At 40.9% G+C, this 15452-nt stretch overlaps 1 protein-coding gene across 6 annotated transcripts in view; it reads right to left on the bottom strand.

Moving 5' to 3' along the window:
• Positions 1 to 14787, bottom strand: part of NFIA (nuclear factor I A) — a 313248-nt gene extending 298461 nt beyond the window's left edge. For 4 of the 6 annotated variants that reach the window (XM_065409192.1, XM_065409197.1, XM_065409195.1 and 1 more), the window contains exons 1-2: positions 8073 to 8375; positions 1234 to 1765 (exon numbers count right to left, since the gene is read on the bottom strand). In XM_065409192.1, coding sequence (XP_065265264.1) covers positions 1234 to 1765; positions 8073 to 8099 — 559 coding nt within the window. In that variant the 5' untranslated portion in view covers positions 8100 to 8375. Of the gene's footprint in view, positions 1 to 1233; positions 1766 to 8072; positions 8376 to 13128 lie in introns of those variants that run through there. The other 2 variants (XM_065409193.1, XM_065409196.1) reach the window with 2 other exon arrangements.
• Positions 14788 to 15452: the final 665 nt, after the last annotated feature.

Here is a 15452-nt window from a genome sequence, read left to right as displayed (position 1 = left end):
CTTTTGGATAGTCTGCACTTTATGTATCACCCCAAAAGAATGCTAGATAATAGATGTATTCTCTTCTTTTAGCAAGATTTATATTATTATTATTGTTATTATATTTATTAAGTTTCTATTGATAAGAGTCCACTGACGTCTCTTTGTTTCCCCCCATTTTCAACTCCCTCCAACCCCCGGCTTAAATTACTACTGTGAATGAAATCCAGCAAAACTAGTACGTATATATGAAAAGTCAACAAGCTCCAAAAACTTGGGCCTAACATTTCATACACAGCAACTTGTTCAGAAACAAAATGATTGAAAAGAAATGCTACTGCAGGTAGCCTCTGAATATACTAATATTCACAGGCAGGGTGTGGTTTGCATTGGAGTCACAGACAAGATTGCGAATTTCATGAAGTGTAAAAGTATTTCCGCTCTCCTGAATGCAAAATTGTCAAACAAGCCATCAGTTCTATTCTAAGTGTATTCATTTATTGTGTGCTAGTTACATTTTTAACACTGACCTTACTTTCCCCATTTGATACCAAAGGCCTTTATTTTAGCCACAATTCACACTGCACTGTTATATTTACATATTTGTATGATTTCTTTGCTTTTCTCTCTGGGACCAATCCTGCAAGGTGCTCAGCACCTTCAACTATCACCCACGTCAATACGAGCTGAAGGCACTCACTGGGTCTTGCATTGGGCCTTACCACCTTGGGCTTTTGACACTTCTATTTCCCTGAATTTATTCTTTACACAACACAACACACATACAAAGCCAGTTTAAAAAAAGGTTCAGCTACCTTCTTTCTCTTACCAATATTAAAATAGGGTCCATTTTAAACAGGCCTCTACATAGTTCTAAAAGACAGCCTTTAACATTTCCTGTGCTAATATTAATGTCGGCCACTTCTGAAAGCAGTTTAGATGTGCCAAAGATTTGATTGCTGTTAGTATTGGAAAACCAACATATCTTGACACTATTACTTCTTAAAGGCAACAGAAATTGTGAGAACACCTGTCCATTCGCAACCAGAGTATATTGGTGTAGATTCTCTTACTTGTCAGGCCTGGAACTGGCGTTAAAACCATGCTGCCAACCACATTTACATGGCACATATTCTCCCAAGTTCAAACACTGACTCATACGGTCTCTGACTGGTCATAACACTCAACTCAGATGGTACAGCAGAGGACTGTAGATATACAGAAAGTTGGACAACTTTGCATAAATGCACTTACCTGCTGCGTGCACAAAGTATGCCAAATATAAATCAAGTTCCTTAACAGAAACTCCTATATGATGTGGCTGTACGCACAGCCCTGGGTTAGAGCACTGTGGGGACTTTACAAGGCGTTCGCCATCAGTACTTTCGAGCGGAATACCTTTAAATAAAATCACCATAACAAGGTCCAACCTCCAGACCTTATCTGCCTGGCGTAGGCAGTCAATTCTTCTCATCTTGCCCTTCTGGTCTGGATTGGAAAGAACACAACATGGAGGCTTTTTTCCTGTGACTGTGAGAACAAAATCCTCTCGGTACTCAGGCCTGATATCTTTCCGTAGCTTTGCCAGAAGTCTGGATGCCCATTTTTGTTTGACCTCAGGTTTTTCGCTCAGCAATTCGTCCTTCACTGCTCTCTCTTCCTCTTTTGACATACGTTTTTCATGTTTTTTGAAGTATTTTCGTTTTCGGGCTTGCAGGTTGAACCACGTGTATGCAAATGCTCGGACGTGAGGCAGAAGTGCTTCAATGAATGGATGAAATTCATCCTGGAAAAATGATAAAGAATTATACTGATGTCATGAAAACACAAACAAATCAGTCACAAAGTTCAAAACATCTCTTTAAAATACTATTTTAACATGAGAAATTAATATCCGCTAGATGTGAGAATTAAGTAATGACAATGTGTATATACTATGCAGTGCAGAAAACACAAGCACCTTTGTAATCTCACACACATATTAACACATATATTGTATATATGTATACAGACGCCCCCTGGGTTACGCAAATCCGCACTTACGGAAAAAGTTCCATAAGCTAGAAATAGGAGGGTTTGGGGGGTTTTTTTTGCATAATGGTCAGGAATACATTTCCGACTTACGCAAAATTTGAGTTACACAAGGCGTTCCGCAACAGAACGCTTACGTAAGTCGGGGAGCATCTGTATACACAGTCACACACATACTATATCTACAGATATACATATCTATATATAAACCCTTTCTCAATATTATATCAGCCTAAAGAATATGACACCACTATCACAGAGGGTAGAGAACAACTAAAATACACATAAGTATGAGGAAGATTCTGTAACTATTAGACTCAGTCCTAAAACTTAATATTAAAAAATAAAATAAAATAAAAGTTTAAAAATACACGAGTGTAGTGACCTTAATCCATTTTCAAAGAATGCATATCTTACTTTGCTCTCTCCCTGACCCCACTGCTTGTGGTGTAGCCAGCATATGCCCGCCAATTTGGCAAATTCTAAACATTTGGATGCCAATCAATGTTTGTATGGGGAAGTCTGAAATACAGCAAAACTTTCCCTAAGACATATTTGGAAATGGCAATCTGCAGTGTAATAAAATTTCAGTATAAGTGATTTTATAATACAATACAAGGTGCTTCTAATCTCTGTCTACTGTACCACTAGAAACAGTAAATAATGTAACCAGTTTGCAAATTTCTCCAGCATGCCTAACAGTAAACAGTATTAAAAACTTAAACTCTACCCTTATAATTTAAAAAAACAACTGTTTGGTTTATATGTAGCCTACCAAAAATAATAAATGTGATATTATGCCATGGATACAAGACAAGTTCTGACGGCCTTCTATTTAAAAAAAAAAAAAAAGAGAGGGAAGCTTCTATGTAAATATTAAGGCACAAAATCTTAGCATTGCCACAGTGATCCAAACTCAAAAAATTATTTATTTTTGTTAATATATTTTAAAAGAATTTACCACATTTATAATACTTTTCTCCACCTGAAAACATCACTTGCCTTCAGTAATAATATTTTAAGTTCACTCATCTTACTTGAGACAGAAATAATCAGTATTAAAAAGTTTCCTGAACTTGAATAAATATGTTGCAAGAAAGATCCATATATTCAACTTTTTAAATAAATAAATATACCTAAAAAGTACTACATAAATCAGACAGGGAGATCAAAACATGTTATAATTCATTATATTCTGCTTGTTATGTTTCTCTACGTAATACTGTTACAGAATGTTACACTATCTATAGAAAAGCATGTACACTTTAAGGACCCAGTTCTGCAAACGTGTATGCAAGGGTCTAATTTCACTCATGAGGTCGATAGGACAGTTCCCATGAATGAAGTTACTCCCATTTGCAGGATTGGGCCCTGCGGGGCAAAAAAAAAAACCCACCATGAAACTGCACAAAGCTTCCTACAGCATGTTAAACTCTAATTTATGTCCATTCTTACAAGGTAACAGGGTTGTTGTTTTTTTCAGTTTAACTGAATTTCTTCTTTTATATTCACATGTAGAGTATGTCACGTATCAAAATCATTTCATAACCTTAAAAATAACATTGTTAAAATATACTTATTCTACAGCTCCAATGGCTTTGTTTTTTAAATAGACTTTGCTGCTCAAACAAATATAGGCAAAACCGAGAAATCAGTGATAGGAACATTCTATTAGCAAAATCCTGTTACAATTCAAGACCTTGTGTTAGCTTTCTAAATGGCTTAATTGCATGTATTCTCTGTGGTTCCTAAAATGTAAATATTAAAATTGATAAACAGCATTAGATCATTTATATCAGAAAAAAATGGAGATTGTTAGAAACTACAGAAAATTAAAGAGAGATATTTCAATGCAGCACGACAGTGCAGGAGTCATTACAAATATGAATGATTACTAAAATATCATATGTAAAAATACAATAACTTTGGTGCGTGACACTTCTCCTCTTCCCCCCGTTGGAGAAGATCCTGGTTTCAAATTTCAATAAAGTAAAAAAAAAAATTGCTGCTAGCTTTCGGCCAGTAGATTCAAAAAGTAAGAGAAGGCAGCAAACATAACACGTGTAGCTGCACTTTCACAAATGAAAAATAGCTTTAGAAGAAAAAACGGTAAAAGCTGCAGTTCACCAGAAGCTATTAAAAATAATAAAAACACACTTCTGATCCTTAAATGTTCTCCCCCGCCCCCCCTTTTAGAAGAGCCAATAGTGCGAAAAGGCCTTCTGCAAAGTCAAAGTTTATCTGCTAAGGTATACACACAATTCGCTGAAAAGACCTACATTGAAATGGAGGATTGTTTTAAGCATTAATAAATTCTAAATACATCTTGGTTTATCCAGAAATATTTAACTTTCTGCTTTCAAAAGTACTTCTTATTGACTGATCCCATATGCTCATGACTTTTTTGGACCTAGGCTGGATACTATCTAAAATACAGTTCCTTTAATCTGTCTTAAAGATGAGCTACAGAGAACCTGAAAGGGGGGCGGGGAGAAAGGAACAGGACAGGGATGACTTTAAAAAAGCTCAGAACCATTATATGGCCTAAAGACCAGGATATAATTTTAAGCAGTAATTAGTCTGTATTAAACTGCTACATGCTACACCACATATATATATACACATAACATAATCACATAAACAGTCTAATGTGATTTTTCAAAATGAGGTACTAAACAAAAAGGTTAATTCAAGAACAGAAGACTGACAGACTAACTCATCCAGTATTTCGAACTGTCTTCATAAACATATTGCCCTGTAAAATCAACCTACCTAAATCTCAGTGACATGGTATTAGCAAAATATGAACAGGGATAAAGGAATCCACTACTAATCCAACCAAATTTGATCTTTTATTCTACATAACAAAGTTATTTGTTTCAATGTTATAATACCAAACAACTTTCTGAAATGTAGCAATGCAAGAGCAAGTATTCATACATGTGCAGGTCGGATCACGTGATCACGGCAAAATATAAAAATTTAAAGAAAATAAGATTATTTTTGCCTTTTCTCAGGTTAAGTTAAAAAATATTTCAAAAGTTTAGTTTAAAGGCACTGTTATCTCCTTTAACAATTAAAGATTATTCTAAAAAATAAAAGGCACCACTAATGTGTTTAATACATTTTTTTTAAAGACAGTGATAAACAGTAAGCTTTATCATAAAACTTTCTCACAGTTTGTCAATATAGTGCTTCAAAGCACATTCTGCATCTAAAAGCTGGGCCTTAGAACTATATGTATATAAAAATTCTCACATACTCTTAAAAAAACCTGTAAAATCTACTAACAAAAATGCCTTAAAATCCAGATCAGAGTTAAAAAAATAACGTAATGCTTTAGAGTAATTGTTTTCCACAATATATTTACGTGGATGTGTTTGAAAATAAGTCAGATATAGCAAGGGTAAAATCTCTAAAACCCATGTTCCTAGAAATGTTTGTCCATAAATCTATAAAGAGAGGTACATGTGTGCCCAAAATATTTTCTGGATATGCAGCAGGGAAGTGAAACAAATGCTGTGTATATTTTCCTTATAGATCATTCAAATCTTTATGTCAGGTACATAGTCATGTCATTTCAGTTGCGTTTCTTGGACTAATGTGCTTTATGACCATTTTTTTTAAATCCACTTTCTAATGTTTTCACCTCTAAAACTCTAATGTTTCACCAAAACTTTAAAAAGCATTTATTTCAAAACTTGTATAAATAAAAGGCATATGTTAATTCTGACATTAAATATATAAAACTACTTACGCCCTTATTAATGATTTCGCGTATGTTTTCTACGTAAAATGATAGAACCACATAACTGTTCCGTTCTCAATGTGGAGTTTTAAAAGAGGGCTTTTGAATCCCTAAACTACTTTTCCAAATGTGCAACAAGAATGCAAGAATTCTGGAACAGAATGATACAATATTCAGCATTTTAAAATATCCCACATTTGTCTTAAGTCTTCTTCTTAATGTCCCACTGGGCCTACTAAAACAGGATTACATGTGTGCAGTTTGAAAGGATAATAGTATATGGCTTCTTCTATGAAAGTTATGTTATCACCAATCATCCAGAACGTGAAACAACAGACAGTAGGTATTTCCAGTTGCATTAATAAACTGGCATAAATTTGATCAGAAAGGTACAGAGTTTGAAACACCACCCCCACCCCCCGCATTTCACTGCAACTCACAAGCCCATTCACTATATCTATAATCAACTGTAAGATTACTACCATGGTAAAGTTCCAACCTATAGTCACTTTGGATACTATAACCACAAATTCACTGATTTATGGAAGGAAAAAATAAAACTTTTAAAGCTATTCAGGCTACTTCTAAGAGCTATCCATTCCTATGATTAGAGTCAGTCATTCTCCAGCAATGACTCTCTCTCTCTCTCTCTCTCTCTCTCTATATATATATATAAACATAAAATAATAGGAATAATGCTCTCATATAGGAGGAAATAATCTCTGGTGTGAGTCCTCCACAAAGTATTTCCTAGTTCAAACGATTATCTCCTGCTAATTGAAGGTGTACAATTTAATGTCTGCAATAACCTGGATTAAAAGGGACGGAAGAAGGTACTTAATTGGAACTAAATAGAAACTATCATCCTTATGAATAATAGTCAGACTAGAAGGCATCTAAATCCCAGACAGGATTACAGAGCTATATGGAGGGGAGGGGACGCTTTGGCGAGAACAAAAATCACATCTCAGTTCAGCTTCATGCCTTTTAATAGTGAAAATAAATATGAAAAATGCCAGCACCGGATCTGAAGCAGCAAAAGCGCAATCCTTTGCCTGAGGAGGTATAGAGGGAGGGAGAGGAGGCTGGGAAGAAAAGTTGCCCGAAGTCCTGAGCAGTTAAGTGTAGCTGGAGCAGCAGGAGCTAGAGCAGCAGCTGTGAAAGGAAGAGACCGTCCGGAATGGAGGGCAAGTCTAGGGCTGGGCGTCAGCACACAAGCTTAAACTCCAGAGATCCAGGGCAATGCAATGGGGAGGGAGGGAGTATGTAGAGGGGAAAGGCATTTGCAATAATAATGTTAAAAAATAACACAGAGGCAACTTTGCTGCCCTAAGGGCTCCAGCAACTTTGTGAAAAACACTGACTGAACTTGCAATCCAAACTTCCCCCACTTCCCAAACATCCAGGCAAATGTGACACCCGGGAAAGTGACAACGCGCGTCAAAGCAGTACATTTCCAGGGAGCAAGACAGAGCTAGACGTTCTTGACCATCAGAGGCTGCATCTACAGATCTGTGCATGAGGTGCAACGTATAGAGCTATAGATCTCTGCACGGCTGCAGTGTACTTACAGAGATATAGATCTGTGCACGAGAGTACAATGTATGTACAGCTGTAGATCTATGCAGGAGTGCAGTGCGTGCAGCTATACGTCTCTGCATGGGTGCAATGTGTATTTTATATATGTAGGGCTATAGATCAGGGCAATGTAGATAGCTGCAGATCTATGCGTAGGTGCAATATATATATATATATATAGCTATAGGTCCAGGCATGGGTAATGTACAGAGAGACTCATAGGCAAACCTTAACCGCATCTACGAACCATACCCTTACAAACAAAAGTGTGGACTTTAGGGAGGGAAATCAATGCAGACTATGCAATACCTTACGTCTTAAAATAGAAAATGCAGCAGCTTTTAATGCTACATTAAAAAAAATAACCCTAAGCACATCTATGTTTTCATGCATTACTCGCATCGGAAGCACAAACAGGGAGTATCGATTGCAGATGACCAAGCATGTCATGGGCTGCAACCCTGCTAAACACGTGCAGGTCGTCCCCCCCAAAATTGCATATGAGCAGAAAACCCCCACCACCAATATTAATTAAACCATTAATAAGTAGGCGCCATTAGCCATGTGCCTACACAAATGGCCGTGCAAGAAGAGGAATGCAACCTAATGGAAACAAAAAAGTTACTTTCTTAAAGCTGTATTTCTCCCCCCGCCGTACCATCCTTCCCCCCAGCGCATATACACACACGCACCACCCAGCAAAACCAGCCCCAAATGCATCCAAACAGCTGCTTACCTGGGTGAGACAGAGAGGAGAATACATGACTGCTGTGGGGGGTTTTGTGGTTTGGAGGTGTGTGTGTGAGAGAGAGTGAGAGAGAGAGAGAGAAAGGGAGAGAGAGAGGAAAAGAGAGAGAGAGGGAGAGAGAAAGAGGGGGGGAGAACCTAGCCTGCTTCTTGCTTTCACATTTCCAACTCTGCTAAACTGCAGCGAGCGCTGAGCAGCTCCATGAGCTGAACTTTAACCCCGCCTAGACTTTCCCTACACTACACACTATACATGTCTACTGTACCCAGGCGTTAAAGGCATAGCACACACTTCCCCCCCACCCCCAGCTTCCAGCAGCGCGCCCAGGCTCCAGGCTCCCCGGGAACCTGCCCGCGCGCCTCCGGCTCCGCTCTGCACCGCACCAAGAGCAGCAGCAGCTCGCTCGCTGCCTTGCCCGGGGGAGGGAGGGGAGGGGAGAGGGGCTGCAGTGCTGGGCTCGGCCAGCCCTCCCTATCCCCGATCCCCGCTCTCAGTGCATTACTGGGTAACGCAGTCAGGAGCAGTTACAGGCAGGACTCACGGGCGGCTATAGGCTACAGGATGTGCTTCAGCAAACAAAACTACTTTTCCACAGTGCTATCCCCCCACCCCACCCCCACCGCCTCCCTTACTCCGTGCATCGCCTAAGGAACTTCACCGATACAGGCTACCGATTGTATAGCCTCTACATTGCGTCTGTAGCTCCACAGATGCAAAAGTCTGGGAACGTTTGGGGGGCAGCTGCTCGCCTTGCAGACGCTCCTCTGAAGAGTGGGATATATTTAATTACGCATTGTAAACTCCAAACTTCTTTTTTTTTTTTTTGCAGGCATCGTGTTCATTAGCGGAGGTCTTGAAGATTTTTTTTTTACACGTGGAATTTTCACAGATTTTTTTTTCCCTGGACTGTTGAGACTAAAGAATTATAACCCTGGCGTGGGTACAGTCCACTAGGTTTTGGGTGGGTTTTTTTTTTTTTTTTAAGATCTACACACCTTAATACGGATCAGGACCATAAATATTTTACCAACTGGAATGTCTTTTAAAGTTAAGTCCCTTGTGTGTGTGGGGGGGGGGAATAAATTTGTTCAAAACTTTCCAAATATCTCTAATACTTGGCATGTGATTGTCATTTTAAATAAATCACTGTATGGTAAGGGATGCTTATTTTACTAAAAATGCACAACCTGTGCTCTGCATTTACTCTGCTCCCCCCTTCCCAAGTAAAAGTAAAGCACTTAAAATAGAACCGAGCCTCCAACCACTTATTTAGGCTATAACGTACTGTTTTGGCACAAGGAAGGGTTTGGTTTTTTGGGTTTGGAAAGGTTCCAGTCAGCTAGCTTTTCTCTTTTATTGAGTCTTATATTTTCTCTCCGGTCTAACATCAATATATCTCCTGGATGGAGTACTCCCTTCTCCTCTTCCTCTTCCCAATGAGCTGCATGCAGCTTGCAGACACTTACATATCCACAACCATTCATAACACCACCCCCCACCCCCAAGGAAAGGAGACGCCACAAGACACATCGAATGCAGCGTGCAGAGCTTCTCATGTGCATGGGAGATGTAGGTACTGTATTTCAAACTGTAAAGCCTTTTCACAACAAGTTCAGGAGTGTTAATCCCTGTGCCCATTGCTGTTAAAAGAAAAGGCTCTGTCAGAAAACCTGGTGTAAGAAAAGTAACAAAAATCCTCTCTCTCCAACTGGAGACTTTTTCATTTCTGTTTCCTCGCTAGTACGTCACTACATTTGCTGACTGAAAAGAGATTCTTGGTATTTACCAGGGCGATGTTTGATGGAAGTTCTCCACAAGCCTTTCTTTAACTGGGGATGTCCTGGACTAACTGAAAAATGAGCTGTTTTCACTCAGTGCTTTCCTTTGATAAAAAAGTGGTCTGTATCTGTTAGTCAAATAATGACAAGAAACACTTTCAGCTAAATATTTGCTGCTATATATCACTTCATTGCTCTTCAGGTTTCCTCGACAGAAGTTTCTGGCTGACAGCAAGACATGTACCTGAGGCACAGCGAGCAGATATTGACCAAAGCATGCCTTAAAAAGAAAAAGAAAGAAAAAACTTCTTCTATAACTTATTACAACTTTCTTTTGTTGCTATAATGTTTACATTTGCCTCTATTTAGAGCCCTGCGGCAAAAAGGAGGATACTTTTTAGTGATACACAGTAAGATCTAGTTATAAAAAAAAACCAGTTTAAAGAATAAAGTGAGTCACTGGGGGTTAGTTTCCATTCTGGGGCCCGATCCTGCATTCCCTGTCCGACCCAAATACAAGCTAACATGAAGTTCAATGAGCTCCGAGATAATGAACTCCACAGGCATCCTAGGTGCGCGAGGAATGCGGGATCGGGCCCCTAGCAGTCCTTTCGGTGCAGCAGGCAGCCCTGCTCCACGATTTCCAGCTTTTAGTGGTTAGCAATATTATCTTAAGTAACTTTTGGCGCCCTTCGTAAGACTTTTGGACGTGGGACGATTGTTTGCGCCCTCTAGGCAGAGGCTGCATCCAAGTTCAGCACCAAACCCCTTCACATCCGCTTTCTCGAATCCAGCACACATTGTGCACGCTTAAACTCTAGGATCATGAGCCTACAGAAAAGGTAGGAGAGAGGGGAGCTTTGCACAGCGCTGGTCCCAACTGGCTCAGAACCTCCTTTCGCCCAGTGAAAGTTCCAAGAGGAACGTTCAAACAAAGCAACTGGGGGAGGTGGGGGTTTCCGAGAGAAATCACCGTCGGATGGCATATAAAGCTATTAAAAGGCACGCAGGAGTGGGGGCGGGGAAGCATAGTTAAAGCAAATTCCTTAATAAGCGAGGCACTAAAGCAAACCCGGAGATCAGCCGCTAGGAAGGAGACATTGGAAATGGGGGACTTCGGTCATTTATTTTGAAAGTGCTATAGGCTGCCTTGCGATGGGATGTCTGCTTAAAGAGAGAGAGAGAGAGAGAGACTTCTACCATGATCCCTGCTATCCATATTCTTTCTGGCACTTTGCCCGGCACTGCATTTACAATGTTTTATTTGCAGAAACTTTACCTTGCCAGCGTTAGTGAAATCCTCTTAGATATATAAATTACGTCAGTGAGAGTTCACTTATACGTACATCTGAACTCTCTTCTATTTCGGAGGTACTTAAAAGTGAGGCCGTATTAGTATGATTTAGACTTGGGCGCCCAATGCGCACTGAAGTCAGAACTCGGCTAATACTGAGCATCCACACTCGCCCCCTCCCCCCTCCTGTATACACTTTCTGTACTTGTTAAAGCAACAATTTCTTTGCCAGTTACCTCGAAGGGGAGGGTTTTTTTTCTTTCTTTCCAGCTTTGTTGCACTTTGGTTACTATGAGCCGCTTTCTGGGAATAAAACACTTGCTAGTAACTCACGATCACGGACCCTTGAAAGACAGTCTGTACACAACTAAGTGCAATGTGTGAATTTTGTGACTCCAAAATCTGCCTTAAGTAGCACACGGGAAGACGTAGGGGTCAACTCCTGAGGAGCTATTTCCAAAGAGCTAAAAGAACCCATCCTATTTCTAGTTAACTTTCAAAGTACCTACATCGCTCAAGGGAAAGAGGAGTCGGATATTTTAAGTCAGCGCCTGCCAGCTACAGTCTCCAAGACAAGCTGTTGGAATAGATTTCCACTGGACTTGTGTCAGGGACTTATATCCAGGGGACTACGGGCCCGACTCCAAGTTAGTGTCTTACTGATCTACACTCGCACCTTCTGCACAGGGAAGACTAGTAACAGGAAGAAACGTACAGATTCACCAGTCCCGGGTTACTTACATTCCTGCTGGTAGCTTTAACTCCGTCTCCCCCCACTCCACACCCACCCAGACATCCACGCGCGCGAACACACCCCAACTTTATAAAACATCTGCCAGTCGCCTGTGAACAAATCCAACACAGACCTCCTGCACCTCCGTACACACTATTCACCATTCAGTAACTAATGGGTTAAGAAAACCATAAACAACCATACAAAGGATTAACACGCGAGGGGAAGGCGCACGGCTAGTCTTCCAAAGCGCTTTCTAAATCTTCCTAAAGTTTGGGCCCGTTTAACAGTTAATGTGCAAAGACATCTGCAGTCAGCTAAACATTCTAGTGCAATCACCTAATATCCATTGTACACACATATAGAGTGACAAAAGTAACACACAACGCATCTGAGGGGGGCCCTTCTTGACTTCCCATGAGCAATACTGGCAGCTTTTTCTTTCACAAAAATGCCAACGGGAAGGGGGAGGGGTGGTCTAATCACCCTGGCATTCCTTTAATCTATTTTAAAGTGCAAAAGGCAAAGCAAAGCACATACAATTTGTTTTAAAATTACCCTAACTCAGCATTTTGCCAAACTAGCAGAAACACTTTTGTGTGTGTGTGTGTGTGTGCTTTGCTAAATCCGGAAGTTTGCAGCAGGTTTGACAGCTTGAAACTACACTGGCCCCTGCTGAGCTCAAAGAACTTTGAGGGGGGAGAAGGCCAACCCACTCTCAGCTTCCCTCCCATTTGGGATATTCGAACGTTGCAACTGCCAACCTGCTCTCTCATTGGACAGCCCTCTAGTCCATCATGGAGCTTTGCAACATTGATTAGAGAAGGCGTATGTCAATTACACGCAAAGTCTAGACACTTCCTTTTGTGCTGGGTTGGCTGCCGATGCCAGACGTCTTTTTACAGACCCGAGCACGTACATTTTTTTTTTCTTTTTGGAACCGAGCAAGCGCTAGGAGGGGGAAAAAATCTGTCAAGCTCAGCGGTTTTCTGAAATTCCTGGGGAAAAAAAAAAAGGAAACTCTAGTGCATATATATACACACACAAAACAAAACCCAACCACACAGCTGCTATCTCCTGCACACATAACACAGAAATACATTCAGCTACACATGATTTTTGTAGCAAATCACTGACAATTAATGTATCGGCAATAGAATAGCTATTAAGTATCACGTTACATACAGTATCTTTGTTTATAAAAACATGGAAATAGAAAGTTTAAGATGCACCACGTACCATTGCAATGTATAAAGAGTACGTGAGAAACTTTACAAGGCTGAGACGATTGGCTTCATAGGTTGACACTTTTTTTCAATTTTTTTTTTTAATATCTAAAATAAACTTGGAACCGTTGAAAACCCGGAAGAGAATAAAAGCTGTAGCCAATTGCAGGCTGCTGGTTAGGTTTCTTTCTTTTTTAAAAAACTTTACTCCCAAATCAGAAGGATTTGCAATGCAATCTGTCTCTCTCTCACTCTCTCTCCTCTTTTTTGAAAGCCATCCAAGCCGGGCTGGCTGGGTTCTCCGAGTCTCTCTCCCTGGCTTTGCCTTGTGTGCTTTGGATTGTGTTAGACTTTGCAGAAGTTGAGATCGATTCGGCAGTCTCTCTCTCTCCCTCCCCCCACCCCTCCCCGTGTTTATTTCCGCATTCGCTGCAATTTGCATAGGAACCACGGACGCACAAGGAGGAGGCTGATGCACGCACGGGGCCCACCCTTGGCCAATGGCAGCTCCTGGATCTCCCATCAACGCGAGCTCCAGGATTCAGCTCGAGCTGCGGCCGGGGCCGGGACAGAGGTCCACCTACAGTAGGCCCCAGCCCAGCAGCGGCAGGCGGGAGGAAGAGGAGTAGGGTATGTCTGTACGCAATGCAAGTCTTTTCTGCAGGCGGACATTGGGTCTAAGGAGATGGTTTGCTGCATGCTGTCGTGCGGCTGTCCGCCTTGCAACTGAGCCTCTTCTTTTAAAAGCAAACAAACCCTACCGCTATTTGCAAGTTACTGAATTAGTTCAAGAAGACTGTCCGGGAGGTCGGCAGAGCCATTTGCACTGGGTGGGGGAAAGTTCTTCTCTGAAATGTATTAAATCTGCTGAGTTCAGAAATCAAATGCAACAAAACAAAAGGATCCTGCATGATTCTAATTCGAACTGTGCCTGCCCTCCGAACTATTGGAAAATCTGAAGGTGGGGGTGGATTATCATTACAGCCATCGAATTCCTGGCTACAACATATTCAACTTCTGCAGCACCCCAAAAATAGTCCTGGTGTCATACTTGCAAGACGTTGTGTCTGTTAACTAGCTTTGGACATTTTTGCAGGATAACCCTGATATCTACAACTCCTAAAATACAATCTGCTAAACTTAATTTAAAAAAAATCTCCAAAGAGGGCGTGAGAAATAGAAAGCCACCAGTCAATTGTGTGTAGCTCTGAATCATAGAACCACAGGGTTAGTAGGGACCGCAAAGGTCATCTAGCCTAACCCCCAACTATCCTTGATGATGGAGGCTTGTGTAATTAACAGCAGACAGCAAAAGCATTGCATCATGTATTGGAAGCTTGAGATCTCTTGATATTGCAACATTAAAAAAAAGCAGTTGATAATTTCTGGAACTTTATAATTATTTTAATAGTACAGTGTGGCCCTTTAGCTGAGTAAGGACTGCTGGGGTATCATGATTACCCCCAAATATTTAATACTATTAAGTGGACGAGATTAGAACTTTAAAGATCTACCAGACTATAGTGTTAACTAAAATTGGTGAATAAAGATGGTAGCTACTGGTTAGCATAAACTTCTGTTATTTAGTGAGGGGCTTTTTTTAGATGGTTCCTATTAGCAAATCATCAAATGATGAAATATTGTCTGCAGATTAAATTAAACCATCTATGTTTTACCCTTGTCCGCTTGAGAGTGTTGATAAAAAAAAACATGGCAAAGGATTGTCTGCTATGTTATCAAGAGTTATCTAAGAATACTCGCAATGCATTTCAAGTGGCTAAAGAAGGGTGCAGTGCCACTCAGGTTTGGCCTGTCTGCCCCAAAGGAGCTGGTGGAAGCATGGGCCAAACCCTTGCTATGACTCCATGCACCAGGCTGCAACTTGCTTTGTGGCCCTTTGAAACGGGGGGGGGGGGCACACTGCTGCCTCCCTAGTGGCCCTGAATGTTAGAAATGTTCTGCTTCAGCTGGGATGGGGGCAAAGCGAGACTATCCCCCCTGAAACCGGGATTGTTGGAACATCTGTAGATGGGCAGGTGTGCAATAATGACATTGGAGGTAGAACATGTTGGGTTTTTGGAAAGGAGGTGGGTCACATAAGGGGGAATTTAGAAAACAATTAGGTTTTTATACAGCATGGCAATATTAACATAAAACTGATCATTAGAGGCCTGATCCTCCAAAGTGCTGACTACCTTTTTCAAGGTTCTGAGCATGCTCAACTGCCATGGACCCCAACCTTCCTAGGTGCTGACCACCATCTGAGAAGCCCTGGACACTATTGACTCCAACTCACACCAAAGTCAATGGGAACTGAGGGCGGTCAGCTCCTCTGAG

This window comes from Emys orbicularis, chromosome 8 (assembly GCF_028017835.1).
Source record: "Emys orbicularis isolate rEmyOrb1 chromosome 8, rEmyOrb1.hap1, whole genome shotgun sequence".
NCBI classification, from domain to species: Eukaryota; Metazoa; Chordata; order Testudines; family Emydidae; genus Emys; species Emys orbicularis.
Note: the sequence above shows the minus strand (reverse complement) of the source record. Positions and strands in the feature narration are given on the sequence as shown.